The sequence below is a fragment of the Falco punctatus genome, assembly GCF_963210335.1.
Source record: "Falco punctatus genome assembly, chromosome: 2".
NCBI classification, from domain to species: domain Eukaryota; kingdom Metazoa; phylum Chordata; class Aves; order Falconiformes; family Falconidae; genus Falco; species Falco punctatus.
In genome coordinates this window covers 25,096,127-25,117,292 of record NC_137581.1, presented here as the reverse complement: position 1 = coordinate 25,117,292, position 21,166 = coordinate 25,096,127, and the positions used below count along the sequence as shown (strand labels likewise).

The 21,166-nt window shown below is 34.8% G+C and overlaps 1 protein-coding gene across 4 annotated transcripts in view; it reads right to left on the bottom strand.

Annotated features, from left to right (window-relative positions):
- The window catches only part of PDS5B (PDS5 cohesin associated factor B), a 130,574-nt gene that overhangs the window by 47,540 nt on the left and 61,868 nt on the right, over positions 1–21,166 (bottom strand). For all 4 annotated transcript variants that reach the window (XM_080377496.1, XM_080377499.1, XM_080377498.1 and 1 more), the window contains exons 9-18: positions 18,475–18,590; positions 16,579–16,673; positions 14,236–14,381; positions 13,165–13,316; positions 11,423–11,536; positions 10,028–10,109; positions 4,297–4,345; positions 2,665–2,804; positions 2,472–2,587; positions 624–729 (exon numbers count right to left, since the gene is read on the bottom strand). In XM_080377496.1, coding sequence (XP_080233622.1) covers positions 624–729; positions 2,472–2,587; positions 2,665–2,804; positions 4,297–4,345; positions 10,028–10,109; positions 11,423–11,536; positions 13,165–13,316; positions 14,236–14,381; positions 16,579–16,673; positions 18,475–18,590 — 1,116 coding nt within the window. The remainder of the gene's footprint in view (positions 1–623; positions 730–2,471; positions 2,588–2,664; positions 2,805–4,296; positions 4,346–10,027; positions 10,110–11,422; positions 11,537–13,164; positions 13,317–14,235; positions 14,382–16,578; positions 16,674–18,474; positions 18,591–21,166) is intronic.

Below are 21,166 nucleotides of genomic sequence, written 5' to 3'. Positions count from 1 at the left end.
AGGCAAAGCTGATGCTGCATAGCACTTCTAGAATGAAGTCTTTGAGAGAGACTTAGTGAAACAAAAAGCCCTGTGTAGTTGCATTTTAAAAGTTTCACGCTTTTAACAGTATTTGTAAATAACACAGTAATCAGCCCTTTTCCTCCTACGAAAAATGGAGGACAGAGTAAGAAATTTTGTACAGTGTTTCCAGGAATGCATCTTGATGGGTTTGCTATGTTAACTGAGTCTCAAAGATTACACATAGTTGAAACAGGTAAGATCCCAATTTATGAGGAACTCAGAGGAGACACAGTATTATACCAATACACAAGTACAGTTCCAGAAGTACTGTAACCATAGTCACAAGCCACTAAATTCACACTCCAATAAACTAAGCTCAGCTACTGGTGTCACATATGCAACTACTTCTGACTACCAGAAAACCTTCTAAATGATTTCTAAAATAACCTTACTTATGTGCCACGTAAGATGATCATAGAGAACAAATAGCAAACCAGTATTCTTCCAGATAGCCACCTCGTGCTTATGACTAAAGATATTGAGTGCTAATTACAAGTTTATTTTAACAAAGTTGCTTCAGAGAGTTTCACATGCTCACTGACCACTAGGAGTATACTTGCCTTAAGCAATTCAAGACCTGCTCTGATTGCCTGGTCAGTAGGTACACCCTCATCTTCATCATCGGCTGTTCCATCTATAGACTTGTTTACTTGCTTGATAAGGGCACTGAAGAGGAAAACAAAACATGGCTTTGTATTTACCGCAGTTCCACCCTGTATGACTGTTTTTGTAAGTTTAAGATAAAATCTTAAAGGAATTTATTTAAAAGATAAAACATAAGCTTGTTGTAAAATGTGTCAACTACATTCAGAATATGGCTGCCCTCATCTCCTATCTGAAACAAAGCTTATGAAACATTAAGTTCAAGAATGTTTATCTATCCTGCATTAAGAAGTGTATACAAATTACTCCAGAAGGATGACCAAAATAAGAAGACAATTTGAGCACTGCAAGCAACAAATTCAGGAAAGAATTATGGTGAGGTTACTAAACTATGGATTCTTCATAATTGGTGAAAAATAACTGTTTTCAATGTTTAGCCTATAACCGAAAGAAAAAAAAAAATCCCAGACAAACCATTGAATAGCTGTGCTAAGAGTTGATGAAAAAATGTAAAAGACCTATCTCTCCTGCATATTTCACCTTGACAGTAATGCCTGGTTTTTTCTTACACTGTACCCTGGGAAAGGAAATGGTGATTATCCAAATGATCCTATTCTGGAGTGGCGTAGGCAGCTTCCCTATCAAGAACTGAACAATACTCAGAATATTCCTTCAGTACATCCTGTAAATGATACTTAGAGACAAAAAAAAAAATTATCCCAAACGAAAACCAAGGAAACCCCCAGCAAAAATAAATAAAAACACCCCAACTGATAGAAAACCAAAGGAGAAGCCGCCTACTCAGACCTCCCAGACTTCCAACAGATATTTTTTTTCCTGCCCTTAGTTGGACAAAAATGACCATCTATGGAAAAAAGTCCTTTTTTTGAGCACGTCTCAAAAATGAAGATGAAGTTCAGTGAAATTTACAAAGACGGGAGAAGACAAATTCAGTGGCAAGATTATGTGCATTTCACTACTGTTTTTTGCTTGTATACTGTACAGTAGTCAGTCAGTAGCCAGAATGTGAAATAAATATTACAACTTAGTGCCACATGTGAATATTACTTTAGATACACGTTTTATATTGCTTCTGTGAACGTGAACAATGTATTTTCAAATTTAAATTGGAAATCCAGTTACAAATTGTACCTAATTGAAGAACAGAAACAGATTTTTAAGTGAAATCTCAATAGCTCCATTACATTGCATACATAACAGGCAGAAACCAAAAAGTTCAAGTACTTAAAAGTCAATTACTATAGTTTGAATTATCAGGTAGGAACTTATCAGCATTTAGAACTAGTCATCTCCAATAAGGGACCACACGTTTCAAATACAGCTGCTAAATAATCATTTCAGCAATTGCTTCCCCTCCCCTGCAACCTCACTGGCTTACTCTTCCTTAAAGTTTTGATCATCACCATAACCTTTACTTCCTCAGCTGAATTACTGCTTATGTCACTATGAGCTAATATTCTGGGTGGAAAGCTTCAGTGAAGAGCCATGGACAGAAATTTCTTTCAAAGTACGTCAGTCACAAACAGAACTTTGCCCATCAGCAACAGACGTATTTTTACTGACAGGTTGTCCTGGCTGTGCTGAATGACAAATCAATTGTTTCTGTGGCTACATTCTGAACAAGGACACAAAAACCTCTAAGCAAGGGGAAACAGACGAAAATACTGCAGGTCACCAGGCCTTACACCACACCCACCCAATCCATTACCGCTTGTGCTTAAAGGCAAAATAAGAAAGCCTGATTTCAAACCCTGTGATCTACAGCCAGTAACACACAAAAATACCTGATGGATTCAGTATCAATGTGCACAGGAGCAATTCTCTCAAGAAGAAACTTTATCATTTCCAGGAAAGGATTTGTTGGTTGTTTTGGATTGCCCAACTTCTTTGTTATTTCCCTCTGCAATATAAGTTTCAATTAGATTTAGAATCAATTCAGTTCCAAAAATATTCACATATTTGAAGAACAATTCTTACCACACATCCTTCAGCCTGTTTGCAAGAACATGTTGGGCTAACAAGCATTTCTAACTGACTTCTTATTTTTTCATCATCTTCTAGAACTTGTGTGAACTTTTTCATGAAATCTTGAGCTTTCCCTGGATCAGGAAGGTTTCCTTTAAATAAGCAAAAGAAATCACTATTTATTTTAATAAGTATTGTAAATTGCACAAGTTTGAAATGTCACACCAAGAAGGTTTCTATGTGTGTTTAAGTTCACAAAGAAGGGGGGTTTGAGGGTAAGGCCAAATGACAAAACACCTTAACGTGTGCAGACATATCTATGGAGGACACTAACTTGTAAAAATTTGTGTATCCACAGACCTCTCCCAGCTATTTGCTTTCCTTGTGCTTCACACTAATTTTTCAGCAAGTCTAGCTGTTCTTGTTAGTAACATCAACAGTTGAAGTTGACTGCAGAACGCAAAGCCTATATTCCACAGAAGAATACACTCTGTACATAGATCACCTGATATGACAAGTGTGAAAAATGTCAAAAAGGGATTTTTGCTAAATTACCCCTTCACTAAACATAAGCTTCAAAACAGCTATCAACTTTTTTTAAAAAGCTTTTAAAATGCATTGCTTAAACTACATATTACTTTCATTTTTACATTTTATATTTCAGCAAGACAATTTATTGGCAAAGTATTAATATCCTACTTAAGATGTTTCATGGTTTTGGTACAGCTGACGTTAAGCAAAGTTGGTGCAGAAAACTGAACAGGACAGTTCAAAACAGGTTCTACTAAGTATTTGTTTTACTGTACTAATTATTTTTAATAAGGTGACACAGAACTAAAAGAATCAGAAAAATTACAAACTGATCAAATTTTATATCATAAACAAGAGAAAAAAGCATTTGGAACATTGCCAATGAAGCAGCAAGATTCAGCTTTTCCTCCACATTTTTTCAAAAACATACACAGCCTTAAGTAGTACCTTTTTGTGCCAGAACAGTTGGCAATTTAAAAAACCAACAATAAAAGGTTGATTTAAAAACAGAATTTCAGAATTGTGAAGCAAGTTCACTGTAAACCTGATCACTGGGTTTAATACTATTGGCATGGTGGGCTCGATGGAACAAGAAGCGTTGCTTTGGGGTTGGCAGCTTTTTGTTTGCTGAGAGTTCAGATTACATAGAAGTCCTTCAGTTTCCGAAGTGCCTTCCCTGCTACTAAAACCCAAGCTCTTGCACATTCTCCCAACAGCACTTACAATACCAACACCTCAAAGACAGGTAAGTTATTAGCAGGTTAGTTAACACCTCCTAGTTAATATATATTCTATAATAAATATTAAAGCAGACACTAACATCCTAGATCTAGATTTTCAATTAGTCTACAAGAGGTGTAGCTGAAATGTCATGTGATAAGCTTCGTGACTGGAGACTTTTTACAGTAAGGAAGCAGTTCCGCCTACAGTTGTCTTAAGTCCTTAAACATGATGTTACCATATGCTTTATCATGATTTGTTTTAAGTGTTACCTATTACAAAACTTTTTATAAGCTTATCTCAAATAATTTTAAAGCTTAATTTAAACACTTTATAAAGTAATATAGTTCAACAATAGTTTTTAAGACAGTGTAAATACTTCAACTGACTTACTTGTTATAACCATCACTTTTGAGAATATAGCTTTACTGCTGGCATCTGTCTGCAAGTCACAAAAGAAAAATGAATTAAATAATGATTCCACATTATGTATTTCCACCTAAATACTGACTGAGCAAAATTCCATTATGCATTATCAACAAGTCAGCACCCATTTTGCTAACACAGCAGCATGTCAGAAGTCAAAACCACCACTGCAAAGTTAACACTAGACAGTTACAGGAAGTAAAAGGTAGATTATGCCTACAGTATCACCGTCTCACATACACTTACATAAAATATTTTTATTACTTTTCTGTCTTCTATATAACTGATGAACAGCAATAATGGGTTATTTCTGTAACTGTTTTCCATCTAAAGCTTCTTTATTTTTAAATATAAAACAAACAGCAAGCATGAAATTAATCTTCTTGTTCAGGTATTGATTCTAAATAATCTCAGTAGTAGTTCCTACCTTATTGTAAGGAAAGGATCAAGTCAATAGTAAGACAACTGCTATCTCTGTTCAGCTGAATATGGAAGGTACACAACAGCAGTGCGATTGTGAAAGTAACAAACAGGGACCATGACAACAACAGAAAAAATGAAAACAAAGGCATTTCAGGATATCTGGGAAGCTTAGATTTCAGTGAGACTGTGGGGCTGTTGTCATCATCCAACAGCACCTTACAAGCTAAGTAAATTACACAAAACAGACTATGTCATTTATTTTCCTTTGTCAGTAATTCTGATATGGGGTTTCAAATTCCGTGTGCAAAGTCCACCTTAAGTGTTAATTCTGGCACTAAGTAAATGGAAGAAGAAAAAACCAAAACCCAACAAATTTCACAGCCAGGCAAAACTACATAGCAAGTACGTTTTCTTTATAAGTCTGTATTTCTAAGAAATAAGCATATGTATCTACAATGTTATCACCTACCACTTAGAAAAACTACTTCCCAAGACACTTTTCCTCCACTTTTAGCTGTAATCCACAATATTTACAGACTAGGATGCTTTATGGAGTTACACTGAAGTTTGAAATATTAAGGAATTATCAGTAAAAATTACAGAGGGAATCCTTAACCATACAGTGAAGATAACACCTTAATCATCTTCAGAAAAGTGTTCTAAGGTGGACAAAAGGAGAAAGAAAAAAAAGAAGTCTTTCATTGCATAACATCTATTAAGTGCTGTTAAACAACTCTGAAATCTTCATAAGTAAAATGAAAATGGGAACCCAAAAGAAAATTCAAGCTTACAGCAATGTTGTCAAAAGCATATAGACCCACCAGCTTCCAAACCATAAAGGAAACTGCTCTTTTGCCAAGTGACTAAAGACAGATCAATTTCAGTGACGTAACTTACAAAGTCTGCAAAACTTCCCAAATACATGGAAATAGTATCAATTATGGGCTACAATGATCAAATTATATTCTTCTGAGAAAATATTTAAATAGGAACACAACCACACTTAATAAGCTTCCATTGAAAAGTATTCAAATTCAAGAACAGTGTTCAGCCACAACCACTGCTAGAACTGTCTTTTATAGAACTCCCTTTGTGACAGACAAAAGTGACAGCAGACAAGCCTAAAAATTACAAAGAAAATATCAAGCTCAGAAAGGAGGCTCACCTCCAAAAAAGAACTCTTCCTACCAAAAGACTCAACATGAGGCAAATGAAGACAGACTTACAGTAGGCCTTGTCATCAGGTTTATATCAGGAAAAAACTGCTACAAGGTAGACACTAACGTTTTCTTATAAAAACTTGAAGACAGAGGTTAAAGTCTTGTTCGGGCACATCTCATTTATTTGCATTTCATTAGCGAAATCTGCATATAGATCTCAAATAAGGTTCACACAAGCCACATCAAGCTTTAGAGATATCAAAATTACAATTCATTACAGTAAGCTCAGGGAAGTGTCTATTTCCAGGAGGAATATCCTTCAACTTGTCAAGAATAAATTTCTGTGCTGCAGTTGATTAAGTACAATGAAAGAAAATAGGATTTTGAGTTCTAATGTATTCACACAGGTTTTTTAAGGAAAAAAAGGAAATTAATTAGCAAATTTGTGGGAAATCTGGCTATGTTTGAGAACCTCAGAAAGATTAGAGTATAACAAAAACACAGCACGAAATTAAGACAAGCAATATTTTTAGTGGACATCCTTTCTGTCTTGTGACGTGGCTACTTGGCACAAAATTCCCATTAAGTACTTCTGCAGAACTTCCCATTGCTTTTTAGTGTTGGAAAAATGCTACCATTCTGGGGGCTTTTGGCTTCCACAGCTGAACAAGTATGTTCAGACAAGAAATGAGAAAAAAACCCAGAAACAAAATCTGGTTTACAGCTTTCAAATAATGATGTCAGCAGATACAGAATCTCCATATTCACACCTCTTGCAACTCATAAGGAAAATACCAAAACTGTACTGTGAAGTTTCTTTAGTTCTGACTGGTTTGGTCTTCCAATACTGGCTAACTCTTTGAGTATTAGCTAAAGTTCCCATTAAAACAGACCTTACGTTGAGTAAACTACAAATCATTCAAGCAAAAAATGGAATAACCTGACTTAGAAGTATTCTTTTAGCTTCTAGTAGTATAACTTCACCGAATAACAAAAGATTTAAGATGATCAAGAAAGATTTATTTTTCTAGATCTACTGTGGCACTTTAAGTACATTATCTTACATTCATGATATGGAAGCACCTGCAGCAAATGAAGCTTGTATTTTAATACAGACAAACCAGCAGTTACCTACTTTCCTACATGTGAACAAGCAATTTTATGTATTTTATTTAACTGTATACCATTGCTGCAAGAGAAAACAAGAGGAGCTGTGATTTATGGGTTTTGCTCTTCAGAAAAGTAACTCATCTTAAAGGCAAGTTTGAAGTCTGTTCTGTCTCAGATTAGGAGAAATTATGATGGGCAGAAATATAAAGTTCTTAAACATTTTCACTCTTCTAGACAGTGCTTACACCAGGAAGAGCCTGAAGGGGGAAAAAAGGAGAATGCCTGAAGAGTCTCACTAAACAGTAAAAAGATTTTCTAAGAGGAAAAAAAACACCAGACTGGAAAAGTTCAAGGATTTATACAGAATAATGTAGGTTGGAAGCAACGACTGTAGGTCACCTGGTTGAACTGCCTACTCAAAGCGGGGCCAACTTAGATCACTTTTTGCCCCAGGTCTCATCTAGATGCATTTTTAATGATGAAGACTTCACAACCTCTCTGGGCTACCTGTTCCCCTAATCGATAAACCTTACCGCAATTTTTTTTTTCCTTAGTACCTAACAAAAGCTTCCCTGTGGCAACTTCTCTACTCTGCTTCTTGTCCTGTCCCTCCTCATTTCAGAGTTCTCACAATGCCTATGCTTGCTACAGGGATAACATCTAATAACATCTACAGGAGAATCGATCAACAATTAAGCTATAATGATTAAGTGGAGAAATTAAACTGAAGTGAGAAAGTATATATGGTGACACCAAGTCATATTCTAATTCTAAAAGGTTACTAGTTCATTTCAGTTTTGTTTCCTGAAAGAAAACAAAGTTTCTACAGCCCTGAATGGCTACTTGTCTCAAGATTATTACTGTCTTGGACTGTACGTCCCTTCAGTTTGATTATGAAAATGCACTCATCCTAAACACAATGATTTAATCATATGAATGATTAACCCCAAATAAACCATACAAGGAGCATCACAGAAATAAGACTTAAGAACAGCCAAGCATTTGCATTGGGCATAATGGGCAGGGTCTGGGGTAGCCAAGGCCTGCCGGGGTGACCTGTGCAGAAGAGGTCAATGGCTGCCCTGTGCCAGCCAAAGTTGCTTTCAGCCAGCTCTGCAACCACCAAACCAGCCCACCAACCACCAAAACTTTGACCAGAGGAGCCCACTGTGCTTCTGAGAAAAATATTTAAAAGAGGAAGACACCAGGGAAAGTGTGACTCTCAAGGTACTGTGGCCGGCAGAGGAACCCACACTGCAGCAGTGAGTAAGAAACAAGGAGCAGCAAAAGGAAAGAACCACCATGCCTTGAACCCCACCTCCTGTGCTGCCATCGCCTCACTGAAGGCACCAAGCACAGCATATGGTGAGAGGCATCCAAAGGGAAGCCAAAGGCTGTTCTCTAAGCGTTTATTTGTTTGCTTTTATTTCTCAATACCAGAATAATTAGAAGTCTATGTTAACTGACAATAAACTAAATTCATTAAAATTCCCTGACTCAAAATGATTGTTACCCAGAACAGCATCTCTATCACAAGCCTCCTAAGTTCTCTCATGTAGTCTTCTTACTCAAAAGAGTAACATTTAAGTGTAGAGGATTAGCACTCAATAGTGAAAAATAGGATGAAAGCCACACAGACAAATGCAAACACGTCAGTAGCATACACTGTTTTGAATGCAAATGCTGACATTTATCAAAACCTACATATTTAATTCCATATCATATTTGATATTGTACAATTGAAAAAAGAAGTTTCATTACATCTCCCTGAAAACAAAAATTGAAAATTCACTTTCAACTTAAATACAGAAAATATCGAGGACCTAACTCAGGTTTTAAGTGCGTAAGTGTATTTAAACTACACCAAAGACTATAAAACAGTATATAAAAAAATATTTCAGCCCAGTCTCCAAGGCACAATGAAGTACTGTACCAGCAATTACTGCACTTAGCATTTAATACAACATTACAGAATGTTTTAAATGCCCTAAATCAAAATTATGAATGTCACCTGCAATCAGGACTGAAACAGTAAGGGATTAATTTTGACTTGGTAAGTCTCCTCTCTGTCTGAAAGACAGTAGCGTTTCTCAGCAAATACATTAGGTAATCCAACCACACAGTTACCCACTCTTTCTGGTTCAGGTAACTCCAGCAAATGGGTAATTCAGACAAAACTTTATCAAATTTACTGTGGTATACAAGTATATACGCACATAGAAAATAAAAATCACACACACACATATATGACTGTGAGCATAGCAACACTTTACATATAATTCCTGTTTAAAAAAGCACCAGATGACTTTAATGCAAAGAGTTAAAAGTTCTAATCACATTCCATATTATAGCCAGAATTTCATCTTATGATCTTTTCCCCACCCAAACATGAGTATCTACATATATAAAAATAAAATAAATCTGAATTTTATTTTATGATAATATCTCAAACACTCAATAAATGTTTATTTTTTCCTTCTGAGCAAATCTGTAAACAAAAACTCAATTGTAGTCTGGTATCTCCAAAACCACAACTTTTAGTAAGTTTCCAAGAGGGAAGAGAAACAAGTAGCCTGCTAGGGTAAAAATACTGCGATTTACTGAATGCTATTAATCATACATAAGACAAGAACTTAGGGTGCATAGGTACTTTTTCACAACTACTTGATTTGGCAGTAAAAAATAATGTGCTGATTTTTCCCTTTTTCAAGAGCCAGAACAATCCTAGCAAGATGCAATTCAAACACTGGGAGCAGTATTTTAGTACCAAATGACTGGCAAAATCCTTCTAAAATTTCTGTAACACCTCGTTCTCTTCAATTTTACTAACAAAATGCATACACATTTCCTACTGCAAATGCAGTCTAACAGAGTATCAGTTAACTTTAAGAGTATTTTCTATCTGTCATTAAAAATAAGCATGATACTCAAAGAAATGGAATTAAAACACATCATATCAAGTAAAACTGCATATTCACTGTGAGATAAAGATAAACTGAACTCACTTTGGGTTGTTTTATTAGGTCAACTAAATCCTTTACTTGATGTCGCAGCAGATTTTGACACTTCCACATTTCATTCAATGCTCTAAAAAAAATTAAAAAAAAATCAAAATAATTTATTCAAATACACAGCTGTCCAATAAGAGCTTTTACATTTTTTTCAACTTCAGACTCAGAAATGGGCTCATCCCCTGAACTTTCATTGCTGTGTGAGCAAAGGCTAAATGTTTCCTAGTAGCACAATACAGAAATTTTATTTAGTCATATCAGAGTGGAACAAAGTGAGATTTTGAAGCGTTTAATTTCAGATGCTTAACTAAACTGCCTTTAAAAGAAAGTAGGAAGTAACTGATGTCTGGCCCATAAAGAACTCATTTGTACAAGCCTGAAATCACTCTTCTAAAAACATTCCAAGCAGCGGGTTAAAGCAGATGTTTAAGATTTTTATCATCAAAACAATGTTTTTCTTGCACACAGAAAGCAGCTAGTAGATGAATAAATTGTGAAAAGTGGACATGATTAGACTTGTAAGAGATGCATTAGAGCTATTCAACACGATTGAAAATCATTTTCCAAGAAAAATAAGCCATATAAATAAAATCACAGCTTCATTTAAAAAAATTCTAGAATCCACAGAACTGTAGAATTCTGAAGTTATTTGTTGCCTGAAATAAGTGCTGAAAGGAATCCACTTTGAATTTTTTTTTTTTTAGCTTATACTAAAAATTACTAGAATAGTAACCGTTTATTAATATACTACTCTTAATTTTAGTTTGTTACTAGTCTCCCTCACAAGAACCCCTCCCCCCATTTTCAAGTGACTGAGTACTACTAAATGAAAAACAAAGTAAAATCAACTCAATTCAGTCAAACTGTGAATATTACAGCAGCAAAAACGTCAGTCAGATTCATGTGTATGTACCCATTTCAAGCCGGAGAAGGCACGTAACAAGTAAAATGCATACTGAAGGAGGAAAGACAAACAGTTAATTCCTTCCCACTCTGAAGTCATCCCAGCTACTACAACGAGGAATTATTAATTGAGAATTCGTCAGATACGATCTAGGGCTAGTGAATGCTACTATCTGTGCTATCTCTTTTCAGAAATAAGAGGACTGACATGCACTCAAGCTTTTTTCCAGATCTTTGACGCCACTTTTTTTAGCTGTTTATGGTCAAAAGGTACCACACCTTGTTAGACAACACCCTATTAGTTTTGGTTTTGTTTTTTTTTTTTTTCCAAAATCCCACTTGAAAAATAGGTATTATTGCTACAGTCTATTTTCTGATAGTTTGTAAACTACTTTCATCCACTGGCTTAGGCTACTCATAACAATTTGAAACTAATTTACAGTCACATCTGCATTAAAAATTTTGTAAGTCAAAACCAGCACATACTTAACAGCATTTGAATCCAGTGTTGCATAAAGATAATACAAACATTTCATTCGTTCGTTTGTTTCCAAGTTGTGAGGGACCATGTACTGAGCAAAGATGCGTTCAACAAGCAATCTGAAAGACAGGATTAAGAAACTCAAACTGTAACAGAAGAAAGCAGTCTTGAATTACTAAAACACTCATTCAAATATTCTTAGACCAATCCAGAGATCAGTTGTTGCATATAAAGATGGGGTTATTAAAAAACTTAAAGGTCAAGTTACTTAACTTCCAATATAATTCAGCATAAATAAACAAAAATGTATCATTACAGAAGATGTAACATTAATGTTGGCAGTAGGACATTTAAGGACAGTATCAATCTAGACAGGAAGCAGAGGATTTTAAGAGAAGGATGTCTCTTGATTAACAGCCCAAAAGAGATGCTATCAGTGAATTTCAAAACTGGTTAGTATCAGGGTACATTCATGAATTGACCCAAATTAACGGACCTAAAATAAGAAAAGAAATACATTGATTGTATCACACATTATCATGAAGCTCAGAAATAGAACTGAGGTACTAGTCAGAAGAAGTTGACTTCCTTCCACCCCTCCCTGACCCCTTCCCCAAGGGCTGAGTTTATCCCATTTCTTTTGCTTCTGAAAAAAAAAAAAAAAAAAAAAAAAAAAAGTGGGTACATTCACAAGAGAATTATTAAAAGCTTCTGCTATAACACTGGGAAACAGTGTTGGAAAAAGGGGAAGAGAGTGGTTTGGGGTCTGCCAGTTACCTAGGAAAGACCGAGAAGAAAAACCAAAAGGAAAACTAAGCCTATGTTGCAATGAAGTCCCAAGACTTTTGCAAATTGAGGTCAACATTAACAGAATGGAGTAAATAGGTAAAAAAATAATAAGTTACCTGTGGTCAAACCCAAACCCAGCCAGTTTAAAAAGATCCTGAAGTTAAAGAAAAACATGAGCAGGCAAGATTTGATCTTAAGATCCAAACAGTTCTGTCTACTTCCATGGTACCACAAAATAATTGCTTGTTTTGAAGATGAACCTTTGAAGCCACGAGTTTTTGAAAATACTTGTGGGAGTTTGCAATGCCACTTGTACCTGATAAGGCCAAAGGCTCATATCCAAAGCCACCAAGACACTCTTGATTAGTCAAGGTGAACTAGTTCCCAAACTAGTTCCTCATCAGCAACTATCTATCTATTTCTCAATACAAACAATCATATACAATACTATAGCTGGTATGACAGAGGCACTGCTTTCACGACAAATCCAGGACAAGGCTCTAATTCACGGCTATTATAGTACAGAAGAGTGAGATGCCTTAACCATTGTCATTACCTGTACTAGATCTTTAAAGCATACAGGAACAACATGCAAACCTAAAGCAAGATTGTTATAGCAATTTTAGTTACTGAATTTTAACATAAAAATTAGCCAGGTGCTGGAATATAAACAAAAGCCTCCTTTATTGAAGCAGTGAAGTACAGCTAAAATTTTGAAACATTCTGACCTATCTCACCCATTAGAATAATTTTTGGAAAAAAAAAAAAAAAAAAGTAGAAGAAACACAGGACAACATTTGGCTGCAGCGTTATAAAATTACATACCGGATCACAAAATACAGGATTATCAAGTCTCCTTCTTGTCTGTATTTAAGCACAAATAAAAAAACCCAAAACATCTGCATAGTAACTTACCACACTTATTCACAGAATCACCCAGCTTTCATGACTGACTTACCGGTCATCAATACTGTTTTGATAATATATGTGCAGAAGTTTATCTTTGATCCATGATATCTGTTTTGCAGCTTCTTTTCCTGCTTCTGATTGTAATGAGTATTTCTTGTATATCTGTGCGAGTCCCATCATAGCTTCCTTCCTCACTCTCCACTTCAGAAAAAGTAATAGTACCCGGTTTAGCAGTTGAAAACTCAAAACTGGAAAGACTTTAGAATTTCATATTCTACACCATTTATTTACAGAAAAGTTAAATTGATTTCTATGTTCAACACTTTCTCATTAGGACATATATTGCATCATATCTATTAAGCTAAACCTTTCACCATCGGTAACAACAATGCAAGTATGCCTCTTGAATTTAGAATTCTTACAAATTTAAGCCAACAACCTTTCTCACAGTCTATACTGAATATTTGTGATTGTATTATGGGTGCAACAGGGGAAAGCATGTCACCAAATGAAAAAAAGTCAGGTGATAGTGTTAATTTTAAATCATTTGCAATCAACAGCCTTGTTTACCGCACTTTAACATAAGCAGCAAACCTCATAAATTTTGCCAAGTAATGAAACATAGCTGGACTAAATTTAAAAAGACTATTAAAATTTGAAAGCTACTGCACTGATTGGTAGTTGTCCAATGACCTAATTAAAAGCAGATAAAACTAGCTACGTCTGATGGTGGAACACTTTTCATCAGTAATCTACATCACGAAACCTGCTTGCAAAATCTCTTTAAAATGTTAGGTTAATGAGGGTCTCATTTTACTTAGAAGTTTTATTAGAACGAGACAACTGGAACAACACTGTTGTGCTTCAGCCTTTTTTGGGGGGGTTACCCTAAGCATAGTATCTTAAATAGAAATATAGCACAATGAAAAATGTGGTATTTCAGTCAGGGCCAAAAGATGCCTCATTAAATAGACAGCTTCAAAATGTTTTGCATTATATTGGGTTTCATTCATCATTTTAAAATTAGTTCAGCATTTTTTAGAAGCACTGCTTTTTAAAAAGCTGAATCAAAGTCTAGAAATACAACTCACAGCCATTATTAGTACTAATTACATCTTACCCGCTTGTCCAGTGTTCGTTCTCTGACAAAATTAAGCAGGTGATCATTGACAAGCAAAAGATCTTTTTTAGCAGCAGTAACTATGGATACTATAACATCATGCCTTATGGCCTCTTCAGGGTCATGTGACCTTACTTTAAGATACTCTGGAAAAAAACAAAATTATTATTTCATTGTAAGTATACAACTTCAGCTACTTTTCTTTCCCTAGACATACCCAAATGACAGAGGCAGAAAGCATGATTCTCTACTGTTTTGAGCATTAACAGTAAGAAACAAATAGTATTCTTTAACTGAAAAGTAATCAATCAGTAGAACTTGATATTTGCCTAGAGTATCAAATATTTGTATTTCTGGTCTTATAAGAAATAAGAAAATGGAAATAAAGAGTTATGGGTTTACATTTTTATTTCTATTATTTCTTACAACAGTTAGGCTATGTCTACATTAGCAACTACCATAGCCAAACAGAATTGCATCTGTAGAGTAGAACGGACAGTGCTGAGAACCTGCTAAGTTTAAAATGTATATATTTTCAAGTCTTACCTCAGGCTAGAGGCTACTCTATTCCTGCAGACTCCATGTCCTGTGGCTGCTGGAGCACATTAGTTGCACTCCTGGCCATAATTTCTGTTATTATCCACAAGGAATCTAGTTCACATACTTCAGAAACACTCCACAGTGAGCACCACACAACCATTGTAAGCAGGGACAAATCAAGAGACATACTCCGAAAGCATGCTCTTTGCCCAGGCTACAATGGTTATTCAGACACATGCTAGTTTATTAATCTTAAAACAATTCTTCCTAGACTATTTTGGCCCATTGCTGCTCATTTGGTAGCCTCAATGATCTTATATAATCAAAATTTTAAGATTCCTGCTTGTGTCAAACATGTTAGCTACTATTGTCATTTTAGAAATATGACAAATAAAATGGCAAAGTCTGTATTATTTTTTTTAGAAGTACGTATTTTAGGTTAATTTAGAAACACAAATGGGTAGGAAAACACACACAAAAGTTAAGATCACTGTACACAGCATAGATCAGTGAAGCATTGATAACATTAAGAAACATTGAAAGTTTACTTTGAATGCTGTTCTCATTACCGTTCAATGACCAGTGAAAATTTTCAAGTCTCATCTGAAATACTGGCTATTAACATTTCTAGTAACCAGCACAAGTGTTAAAAGAGCACATCAAGAAATAAAGCTTTGCACTTATGGACATTATGAAATTGAAAATCCAAATAAGACATTTTTTAAAAACTTTTGTTCCACAGGATCACATAGTAAACTAAAACAAATGAAGAACAATGCCACTGCACAGAACAGTTCTGATGTCAAACACCAGTGAGTCAGGGAAATTTTTCAATAATTTGACTTTGATGAGCGCTGTGGGGAGACAGAGGAGGGGCAAGCAAAATTACATTTCCCAGAGGATACCATTAGAGGGGGCACAAAGTCTTTCTGCAATGAAAAAAAAAATAATCCTTGAAAATACAATTCTGATAATTGAAAAGGAAATATCTTTACCATTCCATTAAGGAAAGGTCCAGAAACTTACTACTATTTTTTTTTTTTAAATAAAGCTGGCTTAACAATGCCAGTAACTATGGGACAACTCTACCTTGCCTGTATTTGTAACTAACTTGACAAACACTCAGGAAGCAGGACACCAATCCCACGCACTTAACAGCTCTTTAAATTCCCTCCTTAGAGCAAATAGACAAAGATATAACCTCCAACAATTACAAATAGGAGTTTACTGATCAGTGGGATACAATCTCCACATATAGACTATGAGGGGAAAAAAACCCAACCAACCAATTCTCTCTATTTACACTTTTTTCATTAAGACATCACGAGCAAGGAATACTAAACGCTTCTATTTATGCCATGGCCTTCTTCCTATAGAGGTCTTCAATTACAGCCTGTGCTTGATCTGAAGGAACAGGAACTAACGACTGTGGTCAGTCATAAGGACTGTTGTCATGTTTCAGACAGTGGCTGTGTAACACACGTTTCAGCTTTGTGGAGCTGCACCCTAATTAACAAATGCCATGACCATTAGGTTAGCCAGGCAGTCTTTGCCTGATCCTGTGGTGCTTCATTTCAACAGCAGTTGGGAATGCAACTACTGTAAGAGAGTGACTTCTTTGGCTAATGCATTCTTTATGTACAACCCCTAGCAGCACTGAAAGCAGGGACTCTGTGACTTAGAACCCCAACCCCAATTATGTCCTCCACAACAACAGACAATGTTACTCGGGATTACAACTAACCTTCCTGACTTTTCCAGGAGACATAAAATTGTATTTTAGCATTATAATAACTCTGATACCTGTTAAGTCTTTTGCTAGGTCAGGATGGTTCATAAGGCAGTGACTTGCAAATTTCACACATTCAAGACGAATAGGTACGTGGATATCATTAAACCTATTTAGAAACAAGACAATGCATTACAACAAAAACCCCCATCACTTCTACCACAGTAATTAGTTTATTTCGACACAATCTCAAATACCTCCAAAAACATTTTTATGCCTCCCATGCACAGTAACATGCATAAAACATCTCTGATTTCACAGTACTAAGTAGACTGTGTTTAGCTTAAGAAAAAGTTCCTGCATTCATTTATTAATTCACATTCTGAACACGAAGGGAAATATCCTCACCTGATATACAAGAAAATCCCCCAGGCAGACAACAACTATTCATTAGAAAGATGTCTGACAGTATTTTAACTATCTTTTCTGTAATGCTCCACATAATTAACCACGAAGCATGTATCAGCAACTGAAAGTTTTGTAAGTCTGTGGTATTAGTCCCCTCTTTAAACTGTATGACGAACAGCAAGCAGATGGGCATCTAGCCTAGTAAAAATTTCTTGAGATGGATCACTTCAGCTTCCATAATATTTCCTTTCAAAAGACTGAATTAGGTTTGATGCTTGAAAACTAGTATTTTCTTGTGTTTAGTTTTAAGTAATTTTAAAATAAAAATATGGATGTAATGATTTACACACAATTATTTTGAAAAATTAAATGCATTTTCAAGCTATCCTCAAAATGCTCTGATTTAAACAAATTAAAAATCAAGGACATTATTGCTGTGTAAATGATTATTTATCAAACAAAAGAGGTTTTAAGGAATAACTTTTAATGAACACCAGCTATGTTTCCAAAATCAAGAGATTTTAAGAATGGTTCCTTTCATAACACAGCTATTACAGCTTAGTTAAAATCCCTGAAAAAAGTAAATACACGTATGTGATTCATAACTAGTTGAAAACAGTAATTATGAAAAACAGATTGCATGTATTCACACTGCTTCACATTATAAGACAATGAAGCATTTTCCTTTGGGCCCAATTACATCTAGTATTTTTTTATGAGATGCAATGTTTTAAATAGTTATATACTTCCAAGCAAAAGACCTTCCCTCAGTTAAATTCCCTGTACTTTTAAAAGCAGCATTTATTTCATGACTTCATTCATATCAAAATTCAATCATGCATTCAATCATATCAAAACCAGTTATAAACTACTGCATTTATAATATTTTTATAGAGTTTGTCCTCATTTACTCAAGTAAAAAACATTTTCATCATAGTATCCATACTTAAGTTTCTCCTGACTATAAGCTCCCACTATATTTTCTATCTCAAACTGGCAAAACATTTCAAAACCAAAAGACTAAGTGTTTGCAGCATTATAAATACTGCATACCTCTTTTAATGCACTCCTACCATTACAAAAAAAATTTTAACCAGTACACAAATACTGTAAATAAAAGCCTCAAAACCGGTTCTGTTATCACCTGATGCTACAAATGTCATTTGATGTTGTTTTAGAATTATTCCATCATTGAATAGTTTCATTTGTGAAGAAATTAAAATTTCTTTAAAAAAATAAATTCACTATTTTTCAAATTAAAATAAACTTTTTTATATTAAAATAAACTATTCCTTTTTCTTGACAATGGCCACAAAGATTGTTGCAAAAAAAAAAAAAGAACTAAAAGATTATTTATAATTGTTCATTCTGCAGAATCACAGATACAGACGATGTGTATATAATAATCACTTTAACATTATCTGTTGGATTTCAGATAAAGCAGCAAGAGGGAACTCATGCCCAGCTGTGTCACTTTAAAAAAAAAAAACAAAAAAAAGAGTTGAATTATACTTCATTGAATGTTTTTCCCCTCCTAGGAAGGGAAGTAAACCAACATATACCTCCCCAGGTAGCACTGCCAAAGTGGTTTGTTTTGAGATGCCAGCTCTGAATCCTTTGCCCCAAACATTTTTGCTAGAAGTTTTACAACCTGCAGGCGTTCTTCATTATCATTGCTCTGGAAAATGAACATATTTATTATTTTTTTTAAATTAAAAAATAAAACAAACCCCGCAAACCCCAGAAAATCTGGTCTGTTTTGTACAGCTTCTACACTAGTACACTTACACACCTCTAGAAATATCATCATACAGCTTAACAGATTTTTCTTGTACACAAATGTGTATATCTCAAGAAAAGAAACCCTCGCTATTATTGGGAGAAGACAAAATAATAAAGGCAGTGGAAACAAAAAAACACTTAGAGACAAAAATCAATGTGAACAAAGCCTAGTGAAAAACACAAGAAACATACATCTTTAAGCCTCGTTTACAGATTACTGATCCTGTCAGGAAATCTGATATGTGCCTATACAAACATACATAAATTCAAATACAACGCAAAATCCACAAAACTCATTCTACATTTGTTTGCACATAAAGGTTTACAATTCTCTAGAATACTGGTTAATTACAAACATTTAGTTAAAAAAAAGAAGTTTTCTGAAAACAAGTTTGTAGAGAACATCAGATGAAGTACCCAAGATTTGAGATGCAAAAGGATCTGGTCCTGTATTTAAGCCTATATTTAAAAATGCTGAGTTACAACAGCTACTTTTCTTTCATATTTAAAATTAGGACTGAAAGAGATAAAACAAGGCCTTTTTCATTTTTTTTTATTTTCACTGGTTTGCACTACACTTGTTTAATAAAACACACAGCATTTGAAGCTTAATACATACTTCAAAAATGTGTGCTAACATTTGTGCAATTAGCACGTATTTACTGTTCACCAAATTTTCTTTTGCTTATTAAAGAAAAACAGAACAACTGGCTGCAACACTTCTTTGAAAAGGGAGTAGCTAAAAATTAGTTTATACTTACTAGACATTATTCACCCCTTATTATTTCAGTCTTTTTTTTCTGGTAATAAAGACAAGGATTGTTTAAAATACTGTTCTTTTTTACCATCTTTGACATTCTTATTAGTTCAACATCATCTTTTGAATGTGAACAAGAAGTAAGAGCACGATGTAGCTGTCAGATTTCTCTAATACACCACAGTCTTAAAGACCAACTATTTCTCCTGACTCAATACCATAAATGGGCTGAAGTTTCCCAGTATGCCCTTTTAATTCAGCTCCCCAAGAACAGTAAAAGCATTTGTAAAATCTTTAAAGTAACAGAGGTGGAGAAGTTAAGAACGAAGAAATCTAACACTGATACATTACACTAAAAAAGACTAATTCTTCCAAATACACTTTAGTATTATTAGCAGCATTAACAGTAAATATATTAATATGTTTGTCTGCATTTGACTATTTTTTCCAATTAAAATTCAGATTTACATTACTGAAAGCCATCTACAACCTCCTTTTCCTATCTGTAGTAACTATCTTTTTTCTTGATGAGTTTCAGCTTTTAAGTGTTCATTATGCTACAAATTCTTATTCTGTGCCCTCATGCTTACAAATTTTAAAATTTTTTGTAGCTTACGTTAGTACAACCGCCATTACTCACATCCCACCTACTCCTGCTTAAACCAACAAAGTACTGAAAACATTAAGAATCTCTGAATTTCTCTAGGTAACCATCACAGATCCAGAGCAAGACACCCCAGAGGGTGGGGAAGGATTGGGATGGAGGAGTCAGGAGTACACTAAAAATTCAACTACTTAATTACACAGCAAGAAATACAGAAGAAAGCAAAAAGGCATTAAAAAAAACCCCAACAAAGACATCCTTAATGAATTAGCTGCAGAAGAAGTTTTCACTGTATTAGCCACTTATCCAATTATAAGACAACCCACGCATGTTTCTAGTCTTGTTTGTAGAAAGAATGAATATTTGTGATTATGGATCAAGAGTATTATTTGGTACTTCCTAAATTTGCGCCCAGATATTGGTCTCCTTGAAACATTCTTAAATAAGCTCCTAAAGGTATAAAAATCAACCTGTACTTCTTGTTAAATGAATGTGTCACTGCTACAGTCTTGTCTCCTTTATTCTACTTTAATCTCGACTACTTTTTCTGAGGAAAACCAAAAACAACAGGAAAAAAAAAAAACCCAAACCAAACCCCAACCAACCAACAATAAAAAAAAAAAAAAAAAAAAAACCCAAGAAAAAAAAATAAAAGGGTATCAAACTGAAAAAATCTTAATCCTTCTCCACCCTATGAGACATTCCCTACTTGAAGAGTCACATACTTCACCTCTTTTCTTAGGTATGACCCAGCACTCTTTATGCCTAACATGGTTGCATAATGACTTGTCAATAAAAATTGATGCTGAACACTGATGTTCTCATTTCCCCATACATGCTCCTAACACACAGGCAGCTGCTCTACTGAGAAAATATTAGGGTCTGTCACTAACAACAGCTAAGTTGGTCAGATTGTTATCACTACCAAGTCCAAAAAAACAGGCAGCACTGAAGATCTGGGGGAGTTTGGGAATAGAAGCAGACACATGATCTGAAACTTGCCAAAAAATTTAATTACCGTATCCAGGAAGAAAGGCAGCGCCACAATAACAGAAGGCAACATTTTTATTGGTTTTATTCATGGCATCGTATTGGCTTAGCAAGATGATAA